The sequence below is a fragment of the Leptopilina heterotoma genome, unplaced genomic scaffold, assembly GCF_015476425.1.
Source record: "Leptopilina heterotoma isolate Lh14 unplaced genomic scaffold, ASM1547642v1 Lhet_114, whole genome shotgun sequence".
Classification (NCBI taxonomy): Eukaryota; Metazoa; Arthropoda; class Insecta; order Hymenoptera; family Figitidae; genus Leptopilina; species Leptopilina heterotoma.
In genome coordinates this window covers 7430463-7444252 of record NW_025110833.1, presented here as the reverse complement: position 1 = coordinate 7444252, position 13790 = coordinate 7430463, and the positions used below count along the sequence as shown (strand labels likewise).

At 24.9% G+C, this 13790-nt stretch overlaps 3 protein-coding genes across 5 annotated transcripts in view; 1 reads left to right on the top strand and 2 right to left on the bottom strand.

The window, feature by feature from the left end:
• The window catches only part of LOC122508874 (constitutive coactivator of PPAR-gamma-like protein 1), a 26736-nt gene extending 15297 nt beyond the window's left edge, over positions 1–11439 (bottom strand). Inside the window, exon 1 of the mRNA XM_043622505.1 lies at positions 11310–11439. The gene's annotated coding sequence lies outside the window, so the exon portion shown is untranslated. The remainder of the gene's footprint in view (positions 1–11309) is intronic.
• Positions 512–3891, bottom strand: LOC122508876 (endoplasmin). Its single transcript, XM_043622530.1, has 4 exons — positions 3731–3891; positions 3443–3526; positions 2413–3019; positions 512–2341 (listed from the first exon to the last, which is right to left on the bottom strand). Exons 1-4 carry the CDS (start codon positions 3774–3776, stop codon positions 691–693), a joined length of 2388 nt encoding a protein of 795 aa, XP_043478465.1. The 5' UTR covers positions 3777–3891; the 3' UTR covers positions 512–690.
• Positions 6770–13790, top strand: LOC122508884 (calcyphosin-like protein). Of its 3 annotated transcripts, none has more exons than XM_043622543.1 (6): positions 6770–6967; positions 8148–8213; positions 11392–11543; positions 11913–12090; positions 12392–12601; positions 13671–13790. In XM_043622543.1, exons 2-6 carry the CDS (start codon positions 8163–8165, stop codon positions 13770–13772), a joined length of 693 nt encoding a protein of 230 aa, XP_043478478.1. In that variant the 5' UTR covers positions 6770–6967; positions 8148–8162; the 3' UTR covers positions 13773–13790. The 3 variants fall into 3 exon arrangements, with proteins under 3 accessions (XP_043478478.1, XP_043478486.1, XP_043478495.1); XM_043622551.1 differs by lacking the exon at positions 8148–8213 and adding an exon at positions 7998–8040 and having other exon boundaries at positions 11403–11543; XM_043622560.1 differs by lacking the exon at positions 8148–8213 and having other exon boundaries at positions 6771–6967.

Sequence of the window (13790 nt, the reverse complement as noted above, 5' to 3'; positions counted from 1 at the left end):
TAAATCTTCGTATAAAACAGACTGTTGTGCAAAGTAAATGGACTATAAACAAATTCCTTGCAAAAATTTTCACGAAGGATTTTTCTACATCACGCACTCATTTTTGAAAATTATTTTCTGTCTGCTTCAAAAATTACAAGTGACTAAAAAATGAAAAAGAGTATAAAAGATTCACGTTCGATTGAAAAATATCAATTATTTTGCAACCGAACGTCACAAAATCTCCAATTCAAAAAAAAAAACAGTAGTAATAATAATAATAATAATAATAATAATAATAATAATAATAAAAAAGCTATACATTGTATAGCCTGTTTCCTAAATGGAAAAAAAGTCTTGTATTCGAAATTGTTTGGAATTGTGCAAAATTTGACGATTTGAATGAATTTTTTTTCGTATTTTCGTTGTTAATTAATTTCAATTGAAAAAAATCGAATTCTGAACAATTTGTCATTAATGAATTAATTAATTTCGATTGAAAAAATCAAATTCGGAAAAATTTGTCATTAATTAATTTCAATTGAAAAAAAATCAAATTCTGATAACTTTGTCGTTAATTAATTAATTTCGATTGAAAAAAATCGATTTCTGAACAATATTTGTCGTTAATTAATTAATTACTTTCGATTGGAAAAATCAAGTTCCGAACAATTTGAATTTGAAAAATGTTAAAAATTGACAAATCTCTCTTTAGAGTTCATCGTGATCGTCCTCGACTGTTTGCTTATCATCGTCGGCGCCGATTTCGGGCTCTTCAGACTTATCGTTCTCGGCTGAATCGTAATCGTCGTCTTCCTCCTCCTCGGGCACCTCGTCAAGAGGAATTCCCAATGTTTTTCTCATCAATTGCTCGACACTGTCGGCAAAATTTTGCGTGTCACGCAACATATAACCGGAGCGTAATGTCGCTGTTCGGAACATCATTGTCGCCATGTCCTTCGCCGTCTGATCGCTCTGATCCTGCTCGACTCTCCTCAATAATTCCCTAATCAATGGATGACGGGGATTAATTTCCAGAGTTTTCTTCTGATTAAGATAGTACGAGGTCTGTGGATCGTCGGCCTTCTTATGGGCATTGGACGTCGCCAAACGTTCCATATTTCCCGTCCATCCGAACATACTGGCAACCAATGCGCATGGGGAGTCGGTTAATCGTTCGGAAATTTGTGCCTTGTTGATCTGTTCCTTGAGGACGTCGTTCAACCATTTCACCAGGGGTTCGAATGTTGTTTTCAATTGTTCCATTTTTTCCTTTGCTTTCTCGCCCTCGTCGAGGACGAAACCTTCCTTGGCGACGTTCTGGAATTTTTTGCCCTCGAATTCGGGAAGGGTTGAGATGGCGTGCTCGTCGACTGGTTCAATTAGATAGAGGACTTCGTAGCCTTTCTTGACTAGACGCTCGACGAACGGGGAAGTTTTAGTCTCCTCCTCGTTAAGTCCACCGATGTAGTAAATATGCTTCTGATTTGGTTTCATTCTAGCCACGTAGTCCATAAGATTCGTTTTATTCTCACCCACCGACGATTTGAAGAGCATCAACTTCGATAATTTTGCTCTGTTCGACGAATCCTCAATTACTCCCAATTTGATATTAGTACTGTACTCCTTCCAGAAAGTCTCGTACTCCTCTTTCGGTATTTTCTTAATCATATCAAGAACTTTACGAATCATCTTTTTCTTGATGATCTTTATCAATTTGTGTTGTTGTAAATCTTCACGCGATACGTTCAGAGGGAGATCGTCACTGTCAACGATACCGCGAATAAAATTCAGATAATTTGGCATCATGTCGTTGAATTTATCGGTGATGAAAACACGACGCACGTATAGTTTGATATTGTCGGATTTCGTTCCATAGCGACTGAAACTGTCGGTTTGTTGAACTTTGGGAATGTAGAGGAGAGATTTGAAGGTGACTTCGCCCTCGGCGATGAAATGAATGTGTGTCAATGGATCGTCACTGTCCTTGGTGAGGACTTTGTAGAAATCGTTGTATTCCTTCTCCTTGATTTCAGAAGGTTTTGTGGTCCAAATTGGCTTTGAATCGTTCAATACTTCCCAGTCCCAGATAGTTTTGTCGATTTTCTTCTTCTCTTTCTCCTCCTTATCGTCCTCGACTTTTGCATCTTCCTCCTCGTCGTCTTTCTTTTCGTCCTCGGTCTCATCCTCGGTTTTCTCCTCTGCTTTCTCGGGCTTTTCCTCCTCGTCCTCTTCCTCAACTTGCACTGTCTTACTGCCCCAGAGCGAAATAGGGAAATTGATGAACTGCGAGTATTTCTTCACGAGATTTCTAATTGTGTCTTCCTCCAGGAAGTCGAGCGCCTCGTCCTTCAAATGCAAACTAAAAGAGAAAAGAATTTTTAGTATTTTCTGATTACTTTTTATTTTTACTTTTAGTTTTAGAATCTTTACCTGATTGTTGATCCACGTTTGAGAGTATCACCCCTGGGATCTTCGATAATGCTAAAACTGGCGCTGTCCGATTCCCAAATATATTGCTTGTCATCGTTGTGCTTGGTCGTGACGACAATACTGTTGGCGACCAAAAATGCCGAATAGAAACCAACGCCAAATTGACCGATCATATCGTTCATTTCCTTCATATCCTTGGCGTCTTGCATTTTACTTAAAAATTCGGCAGTTCCCGATTTTGCGATTGTTCCAAGATTATTTATCAAATCCTGTTTCGTCATACCAATACCACTGTCGGTGATGCTCAGTATTTTATTTTCCTTATCTGCCTTTATTCTTATTGCCAATTCGGGATTCGAGTCAAGTACATTTTTATCCGTGAGTGAGAGTAAACGAATTTTATCCAATGCATCAGAGGCATTTGAAATTAATTCACGAAGGAAAATTTCCTTATTTCTGTACAATGAATTAATAATAAGTTTCATCAATCGATTCACTTCCGTTTGGAATGTGAATTTCTCCGATTTCTCACGAAGTTCCTTTAGTTGTGCAACGTTCAGTCCGTCTAATTTTATTGCCTCCTCTTCCCTTTGCACGACCTCGGCATCTGGGAAATTAAAATTTACTTCTTAAAATTTTAAACCAATAAAATAAAAAAAGAAAACTTAAAAAATCGCTTACAAAAAAAGGAAAGAAAAAGAGAAACAAAGAACAAAAGAAGTAGAAAATAATAAAAAGAAATTTAAAAACTATAATTTTAACATAGAAAATAAAATTCTATTCTATAAATAAATTTCCTTTTTTTAAAATTAACTAATAAGTAAAATTAAATAATTTAATTTCTTCTATTCCTTAAAAACTCGATTATTTCAATCTCTCTGCAAATAACAAGAATAAATAAACCATTCGAATCAATATTCGACAGCAAATCTAATATTCAGGAGACTCGAGTTTAGAAACTTCAAAAAACTAATGACAATAAAGAAATTTTCATAGAAAAATTTTAATACAGAAGTAAAAAAAAACTCACCGGTTCTTGATGCCTCTTTACTAGCGCCTAAATCATTCTCAACGGTGCCTACATTTTCCTCAATTGTATCAGCATGAGCAAAACCTAAAGAGAAAAAAAGTAATTTTTTTAAAAAATATACAATTTTATGCTTATTTTTTTACAAAAATGTACAATTATTTTCAAAAATTATTCCCTTTTTTATTAGTAGCTTAAATAAAACATCTCCTTCTGCTCCCCCGGAAAAAAACAACACTTCCATGAGGAAGTAATTTTAACCATAAAGTTAAAGAAAAAAATAATACTCACCGATAATTAAAAATACGCCCACAAGGGCAAAGAACAATTTTTTCATCTTTAATGTGGAAAAATTGTCAAAAAAAAACACGTAAATTAATTTTCACCACGACATTCAACAAGCACTGTTATTTTCCGGCGACTGTCACAAAATCAAGCACTGACGAAAAATTTAATAGAAAGTAAAACGATTTTCAGCCAATCATAGCGAACCACGCATATAAATGTGGACCAATCTAATGTGAGTTGGTGGCACGGACAAATACAAATGTCCTCTTCTGATTTGTTCGATATATCACTCAACACGTCAGCCAATGATTAATTCTATTATTCCCTTAGATAATTATTTGCCATCTCTATCATTTTATATTTACATATTTTTTCGAATATTAAACATTAAAAATAAAAGAAAACGATAAGATTTTAGACTTTAATTTGAATTTTTTTTTTAAATTTGATTTCTTTTGTTTTTTTTTAATTTATTAAAGGAAATTTTTGAAAGAAATGAAAATTTTGAATTAACGGATAATTCGCGCTTTATTCGATAGACGGCGCTGAGGGAAAATTTCCACTTGGCGGGAAAAATCTATTTATTTGAAATTTTAATTTCTTTTTAGCAAAGAAAAAAAAATTGCATTCATTATTTTGAAATTTAATTAATAGCTGTATAGCCAAATAATAGAGGTTAATTTACAATCATTAAAATTAAGTAGAGAAATAATTCATTAACATTGTTACAATATTGTTTTAATAATAATAATATTATTATTATTATTGAGAGTAAATAAATAAACAAAATCTTTTTTTTATTAATGTGGTGTAATTATTAAGTTTGAATAAAAATTTTCTATGATTATGGTGAACTATATGGCACCTGGGCTATAAATAATTTTAATGCTTGATCATTAATGGTCTTTAAGATCTTTTTTTGAGATAATACAAAGGCAGGAAATGAATTGGATATACTACAATTTCACGCTCAATTTAGCGCTTCTAAATTCATTTTAATTCTATTTAACTAAATATACAATGCATATTGAAATTAATATAAATATTTAGTTATAAAAAATATATTTGGAAATTTTCTTTTAATTTTTCATATATTAATATTATTAAAAATATTTTTAAATGTTATAAAAAATATAAATAATTCAAATTTATTTTTCAATATTTAAAACTTTCAAATTTGACTAAAAATATTTTAAAAAAAAATTTGGCCTGTCTATATTAAATAAATAAATATTTTAAATTGTAAAAAGAATATTTTAAAATATTCAAAATTAAATTAGAAACATTTCAGAATATTCTAAATTTCATTAAAAATATTCTAAATTGTTTTTAAAATATTTTATTATTTAAAACTATTAAAATCGTATTTAAAATAATTTTTAATATTCACAATTGTAACAAAAATATTGCAAAATATTTCAAATTGTAATAAAAAAATTTCAAAATATTTCAAATTGTATTAAAAAGATTAAAAATTGTTTTAAAAGAATTTTAATATTTAAAAACATTAAAAATGTTATTAAAAATATTTAGAAATATCTATTTTCTTTGAAGATTTTAAAAATTGTTTTTCAAATAATTTAAAATAAATTTGAAATTGCATTAAAAATATTTTAATATATTGTAATAATTTAAAAATAATAAAAATTTTACTTAAAATAATTAAAAATATTGCAAATTAATTTTGCAAATAATTCAAAATATTCCAAATTAAATTACAAATATTTCAAAATATTTTAAATTGCATTAAAAATATTAAGAATTGTATTTAAAATAATTTACAATATTCCAAATTAAATTGCAAATAATTCAAAATATTTCAAATTAAATTATAAATATTTCAAAATATTAAAAATTTAATTAAAAATATTTAGATAGAAATATTTTTGAAGATATTAAAAATTGCATTTAAAATAATTTAAAATATTCCAAAATAAATCGCAAATATTTCAAAACATTTGCAATCGCATTAAAAATATTTAAAATTCCTTTTTGAAAATATTTTAATGTTTACTTTTCTATTTTTCTTCTTTAATTTAATTACATTTCTAGTGCATTTATACGAAAGAGCATCAAATTTTTGTAAGCCCGTTTATAATGATAAATAAATGAATAAATATTTTAAGATTTAAAATAATTTATAATATTTCAAATTATAATGAAATATTCAAAATTAAATTGCTAATAATTAAAAATATTTAAAATAGGATTGAAAATATTTTATTATTTAAAAACATTACAAATTTTAATAAAAAGATTTTATAAATATTTTAAATTGTAATAAAAACATTTCAAAATATTCTAAATTTTATTAAAAATACAAAAAAATTTGTAAATAAATAAAAAATAAATTTTAATATTCAAAAATGCGAAATAGCAATAAATATATAAAATTAAAAAAATAGAAGAAAAAATAGAAAGTGAAATTTTTCATAAGAAATAAATTCTCATTTCCTGTTGTTATTTCTCAAAATAAAATAATAGTGTAAAAATTGTCAAATTTAATTTTCATTTATTGAAAAACAAGTATTATTATAAAAAAATAGAAGAAAAATAGAAGAAAAAAATAGAAAAGTGAAATTCCTCATAAAATATTAAATTTCATTTCCTGTTGTCATTTCTCAAAATTCGATAAAAGAAAAAAAAAATTATCTACTTTTAGTTTTCATTTTTATTGAAAAACAAAGTGTCATTACATTATAAAAAAAAATAGAAGAGAAAAATAGAAAAGTGAAATTTCTTATAAAAAATGAATTCTCATTTCCTGAAGTTGTCATTTCTTAAAATTCGATAATAGTATAAAAAAAAATTATCTAATTTGGTTTTCTCATTTTTATTGAAAAACAAGTGTTGTGACAAATCGTCGTTATGGACACAGTACTTATGCGTCTATGCACATGCACATACTATCGGAAGAGCACACCTATTATTTAATTGTATGAAAGTAAACACACTAACACATTTTTAAATTTACACACTTATATTGTATATATGGAGAGAGAAAGATATATATTGATCATATATAGAACATATCCTCAGAATAAGTTCCACCCTTGTTGTCATTTACCTTCCGGTCTTCTCCGAGTACATTCCAAATTTTTTTTCAACACTTCTCTTCTTCACTCATCAATTTTCCATTCTCTCAAATATTTTTCCAAGTATTTTTTATTTAAAGAAAAAATTTAATTAAACGACAAGTGTTTTTGTAAATTTTAAAATTCTGTTGCGCAGAAAGTTAAGGTAAGATTCAAAAAAGAAAAAATTTCTTTTTTTGAATTAGAGTTTTCTATAGTGAAAAAAAAATTATACTAACGGTAGAATTTGAATTTTTTTTCGTATTTTTTTCTCTTTTGTATTTCTTCCTTTTTTTTCTTTCTTTTTGTATAGGTATTTTTTTCCTTGTAGGTATTTTTTTCCTTTTTGTATTTTATATATTTTTTATACTTCTTTTCTTTTCAGTACTCGTGTGGAAATAAATAATAATTTTTGATTCTTTTTATTTCTAATTTGTAATTTCCAAACTTTGTGAATTGTGAAATTCTTTTTCCTTCTAATATTTCTTTCTTTTTTGTACTTTTTTTTCTTTACGATATTTTCGTTGATAAAAAGAACAATTTTCGATATAATTTGTAATTTCCAATATTAGCGAACATTTTTTTTCCTTATTTGTATTTTTTGTACTTTTTTCTTTTCGGTATTTTCGCAGATAAAAATAACAATTTTCGATTGTTTCTAATTTGTAATTTCCAATATTTGCGAACTTTTTTTTCTCCATTTTTATGTTTTTCTTTATTTGTACTTTTTGTACTTTTTTCTTTTCGTTATTTTCGTAGATATAAATAATTTTCCATTGTTTCTAATTTGTAATTTCCAAAATTTGCAAATTTTCTTTTCCTTATTTGTATTTTTTTTCTTTTTTGTACTTTTTGTACTCTTTTGTATTTTTTATATTTATTTCTTTTTGGTATTTTCGTAGATATAAATAATTATCGACTGTTTTCCAATTTGTAATTTCGAATCGAAAATTCGTAAAATTTCGACTAGTGTGTTTATTTTTCCATAGTTTTAATTAATTAATAATTTAATAATTTCTTTTCTAAAATTGAAAAAAAATTTCCTTTCTCTTGACTGCTCTTTTCCTATATATATAGAAATAATAAAAATTTATAATATTGAAGCCCCTAAATGGTAGTCGCACACTTGTTGAGTGTTGGGTGAGATTTTGAATTTGAATTTGAAAAAAAGAAAATAATCATCTAATTCCTTTCAGCCATGTATCAAATACGTTCAGATTTTTGGAGAAATAAATTAGGGTATGTTCTAATTTTCAAATAAAAAAAAACTCTCTTTTCCTACCATTTCGTGGTTTACAATATTTTTGAAATTTTCCTCTCTCTTAATATTGTTGTAAAAAAAAAAGATTTTAATATGTTTCATGACTATTTTCTTATGCATGGCTTATCCTGTTCGATCGTCTAATTTCGAGGTTTGTATATGTCTATGATCGCATTTAAACTGCATTTACAATTTTACATTTCACAATTCTAAATTCTCTTCTATTTTTTTCTTTTTTTTTATCTATATTTTTTAATTATTGATAATTTTTTTTCATATTAAATCTGAAACAAAAATAAAGTGTGGTAATAAATAAAGATAGAAATATTTCGAAATAATTTATCAGAATTCAAAATTTCTTTTTCAAATTATCTTTCAATAAATTGTCAGTTTAACTATTTTTTTGTCACTAACTACTTTTTTTATCTCTCTTCCTCTTTTATATTGAAATAAATGTACAGATATAATTTCTAAAAATAGAATTAAAGCTGCGGGTTGAAAAAAAAAGTTTCTCTCATTGAATAGAAAAGAGAGAATCGAGTGTGGTATATGTATAAGTCAATGAAGACATTGGCTTTAAGTTACAGGGGTAGGTTTTATTCGAGGTCGTTGCCGGTTGTTCGTAATTATTAAGTTTTGCATAATTAATATTTCTTTCTCAAAGGCAATGACAATTAATGACCTCGTAGAAAACGAATTCTTATATTGTGTTCTAATTGAAATAAAAGGACAAATTTTTTTGCTTGTATTCGAATTTTGAATAAATAAATAAATAAATAAATGAATTAATAAATAAATAAATAAATAAATAAATAAATAAATAAAATAAAATAAAAAGCATAATAATAGTAATAAATATAATTACTCAATAAAAATAATAACAAGAATAAGAATAAAAATAATTAAAGTAATAATAATAAAAATAACAAAAAAATAATGCAAATAATGAAAATAATAAAAAGAATCTCAAGGGACAAATAAAAAAATTTTAATTATCGAGAATTCTATTTCTCGAGTGTTTTTAGTATCAAATTTTCTTCAAGGGACACAAATTCTTGATAAATTTAATTTATCGAGAGTTGATAATATGAATAAGAAAAATAGTAGTAAAAATAAAAAAGAATTAAATAATCACTATGTAATTTTAATCATTCAAATTATTAACATTATCAGAAACAAAAAACTAAATTGAAATTGTAAAGAATTTATTTTCTGGTCCTTTGAAGAAATTTTATAAATAAATAAAAATATAAGTAAAAATAAAATTCAAAAAACAAAAATTCAAAGTGTTTGAAAATTAAATTTATAATTTACTGTTTAAAGTTTAAAACTCTTTAAATTAAACGATTTAAACATTGAATTAATTGTCAAGTTAGAATTGACACACCCAAAATGGCACTCCTATTTTTTTTCCTCCTATAAAATAATATTTCTCTTTCGGAACTATAATTAAATTGCAAAAAAAAAGAAAAAGAAAGAACTTTTTCTATTTAGTCTTCAATTATACAGAAGTTCATAATTAAATTTGAAATTATTTTTCTAGTATATAAAAAATAATGGAAAATTAATTTCATAAACTATTGCATGTCAAATGAAATAATTATTAACAATGTTATTCAGTTATCATTTATAGGTCATTATTTATATGGAAAAAAAATAAGATCGTCTCGTATGATAATTATCTTATAAATGCATATAATGTAAAGGTTGCCTCTCATAATCAATTTCTAGCAACTTTTTATTTTTCTCGCCCTTTCTGTTTTAATATTTAGAACTTTTCGCGCAACAATGTTGTACTGAGAATTTAATAATTCGTCGATTCAATGTTTCACTAGAACTGAATAATAAGATTGTTATTATTATTATCATTACTATTATTATTTTTATTATTATTACTATTATTCAGGGTTGACACAAAAATTTAATTTTGTTTTTCCTAGACTTTTCTCTGATTTCGAGAAAAAATTTTGACTTTTTCCCAGACCCTAAAAAATATACTGATTTACTCTAAAATTATTAATTATTAAATTAACTTCATTTTTAAATAAATATTTAATTATTATTTTTCCATAGGAATTAAAATTTTTCGAAACATTCAAATTCAATAACTTCCCAGTGGGCAAAAAACTATCATTGTTTTAAAAACGTTCCAAAAACGTTTTTAGAACGTTTCATGTCTGCTAAATAATGTCTCAAAAACGTTATATGGTTCTAAAACGTTTTAAAAGCAATGGAACGTTTTTGGAACATTATTTTGCAGACATGAAACGTTCTAAAAACGTTTTTTTTAAATAATTGAAATTTTGACGAGAATTTTTTTAAATTTTTGAACATAATTGAATTTTGGAAATAATTGACTTTTTTAGTTGGAATTAATTTTAACTTTTGAAAATAATTGAATTTCTGCAATCATTTGTAACTTTTCCAAAATTCAATTCTTTTTAGTTTTTTTTTTACTATAATTCTTCTATAAATCCATTATTTTTAATGATTAATGAAATATTATTGAAAAATTTAACTAATTTCAGAAGAATTTAAATTATTACAATTTTTCAAAAATCTAATTTTTAAAAATTTTTAATGAAATTTATTCAAAATTGAAAATTGATAAAATTTAAAATTAAAACCTTTCGAAGTTCATCTATGTATATTTATGAAAATTGTAAACGCAAGTCTGTTAAAATTCAATTTATGGAATTGAAATTTTCTCCAAAATTAATAAAATTTATTGTTAAAATTTCAATTTCGAGAATAACTTTTACTATTTCCAAAGAAAAAGTTTTTTTTTTGAAAAATTATAAAAAGGGGAATATGTAGAAAATAGAAAATAAATAATTTTAGGTGTTTTAGGGGGATTTTATTAATTTATGGGGACAAAAAAGGGTGAATATAGGGGACTAACTATGATCCCTGATAATTCTTTTGTATTCATTTATATTTTTGATATTTCTAAATAAAATTTCCCTAATATTTCAATTTGTTTTTATTTATTTTTTTTTACTTTTACTATAAAAAAAGAAATAATATAAGAAATACTCGATTTCTTTTTTTTCTTGCCTTTTCTATAAAAACTAATCGTTTTCTTTTCTCATGTCCTTGAAATTCTCTTTAAAAGAGTGTCCTATAGATATAAAATTGCAATAGTATGAGATAAGAATATGAGTCTCTCGTTACCTGTTTGATGATTACTTTATATATCTATCTCTGTTCTTTTCTAGTCTACTATTGAAAAGTCTAGTTTTCTTACCTAATATTTTGCAAGAGCAGCGGCGTTTATTACCACATTGACTGCGATTACGTAAAACTGAATCACACTTTACTTTTTTCAGATGTTCAATAGGCCGCAGAGTGCTACCACGAGGCAGGAGACTGAGATGATCAATAAGTCCCAACGGGCCATATTTTCAGCCACGGACAGCATCGAAAAATTACGTCTTCTCTGCCTTTCCAGGGGTGCTAATGGCATCCTTGGTCTGGGGAGGTAAGAAGAACCATTATTAGTCATCACTCATAAAATTGAAAAATTATTAACTAATAAATTTTAAAAACCAAAAAACTTAAAACTAAAAGATTTCAAACCAAACAACTTAAAACTAAAAGATTTAAAAATAAAAAAAGAAACTAAAAAATTTAAAACCAAAAAAATAAACTAAAAGATTTACAACTAAAAAAAGAAACTAAAAAATTAATTAAATTAAAACTAGAAATTTTTAAATATAATTTTCTGTGTTAAAAATAGTCGCAACTTTAAAAATATTAATCTACAGTAAAAATTAATTTTTACTGTAGAAATTAATAATTAAAAAAAGATGATAATAATTATATTGTATACAAAAATTATTAATTATAGAGTATTTCGACGAATGGACGATGATGGGAATAAACAATTGAATCTGGAGGAATTCACAACTGGAATAGCAGACACAGGACTCGAATTATCCGAAGATGAGATAAATGATCTTTTTCAAAAATTGGATACCGATGAAAGTGGGTCAATTAGTATCAACGAATTTATCGCTGCTGTGAGAGTAAGTTTTTCTACTTTTGGAAATTAAAAAGAAATGTGGAAGTAAATTTTAAAATAACAATTGCTATCAAAAATAACAATATATTAACATGAAAGTTTATTATTTTTTATATTTGATTATTAAATGAAATTATTTTTGCAAAATTGGAAAAATAAAATTGTTTTTTCTTTAAATTAAAATTAAATTTAAAAAATGCAATGATAAATGCATTTATAATTAAATTAAAATTTTAATTTTAATTGATTTAGATTAAAATTAAAAAATTAATGAAAACTAATTGTATATTGTTTTATATAAACAGCCACCGATGAACGACAGTCGTAAAAAAATGGTTGATCAAGCATTTCAAAAAATGGACAAATCCGGCGACGGGCAAATTACAATGGAAGATTTACGGGGTATTTATAATGTCAAATGCCATCCACGATACATAAGCGGCGAAGAGTCGGAGGAAACTATTTTAAATAAATTTTTAGAAAACTTCGAGAATGGAGCCACCGCGGATGGAAATGTAAGTAAATTATTATTCATAACAATAATAAACATTGAGTCATTCTCGATCATTAATTTGAATATTTTAATATCGATCCATTTTTCCTGTAATTTAAAAAAAAATTTACAATTAAATAAACAATAAGAGAATAATAAAAAAATAGATAATAAATAAAAATAGTAAATATTTCTCTATTAAATATTATCGAAGGATTTTTCCTGAAATTCAAAAATTAAATGTTATTAAGTAATAAAATGTAGAATAAATAAAAATAATAAATATTTCTCTATTAAATATCAATATCGATGGACTTTTCCTGCAATTTAGAAAAAAACGTTAAATAGAGAGTGAATAAAAAATAAAACATTTTTTTATGTTAAAAATCATTATCGGCGGATTTTTCCTGAAACTCAAAAGAAAATGTTATTAAATAATAAGAGAATAAAAAATATTTCTGAATTAAATATCATTATCGATAAATTTTTCCTGAAATTAAAAAAAAATGTTATTAAATAATAAAAACAGAGAATGAAATATATTTTTGAATTAAATATAATAATCGATCGATTTTTCCTGAAATTCAAAAGAAAATGTTAATAAATAATAAATAAAATATTAAAAAATAGCAAATAAAATAGTAAATCAAAATTAAAACAAATTTTCGTATTAAATATCATTATCGATGGATTTTTCCTGAAATTCAACAAAAAAAAATGTTATTAAATAATAAAATAAATAATAAAATAGAGAATAAAAAAGATTTCTGAATTAAATATCATAACCGATCGATTTTTCCTAAAATTCAAAAGAAAATGTTAATAAATAAAATAATAAAAATAGTGAATAAAATAGTAAGTAAAATATTAAATCAAAACTAAAACAAATATTTTCAAATTAAACATCATTATCGATGGATTTTTCCTGAGGTTTCCAAAAATTCTTATTATAATAATAAAATTGAGAATAATTAGAAATTGAAAGTAAATGAATTAATTTTATTTATTAAAATATCAGGCAATAGATAAACATTTCCAATAAATAATATATATCGTAAAATAAATATTAAAGATTAATTTTTTCTTTTTAGGTCACACAGGAGGAATTCATGAACTATTACAGTGCTATCAGCGCAAGTATCGATAATGATGCTTATTTCGACTTAATGATTCGTAATGCCTACAAATTGTAATTTAACAAGAAAAGAAGA

Excerpts from the sequence above, each read along its gene's own strand:
- LOC122508876 (XM_043622530.1), bottom strand. The coding sequence starts at position 3,776 with ATGAAAAAATTGTTCTTTGCCCTTGTGGGCGTATTTTTAATTATCG. Across the intron at positions 3,527-3,730 it reads GGGCGTATTTTTAATTATCG|GTTTTGCTCATGCTGATACA; the intron begins GTGAGTATTATT and ends TTTTCTCTTTAG. Across the intron at positions 3,020-3,442 it reads TAAAGAGGCATCAAGAACCG|ATGCCGAGGTCGTGCAAAGG; the intron begins GTGAGTTTTTTT and ends TTAATTTCCCAG.
- LOC122508884 (XM_043622543.1), top strand. The coding sequence starts at position 8,163 with ATGACTATTTTCTTATGCATGGCTTATCCTGTTCGATCGTCTAATTTC. Across the intron at positions 11,544-11,912 it reads GGCATCCTTGGTCTGGGGAG|AGTATTTCGACGAATGGACG; the intron begins GTAAGAAGAACC and ends TATTAATTATAG. Across the intron at positions 12,091-12,391 it reads AATTTATCGCTGCTGTGAGA|CCACCGATGAACGACAGTCG; the intron begins GTAAGTTTTTCT and ends TTATATAAACAG.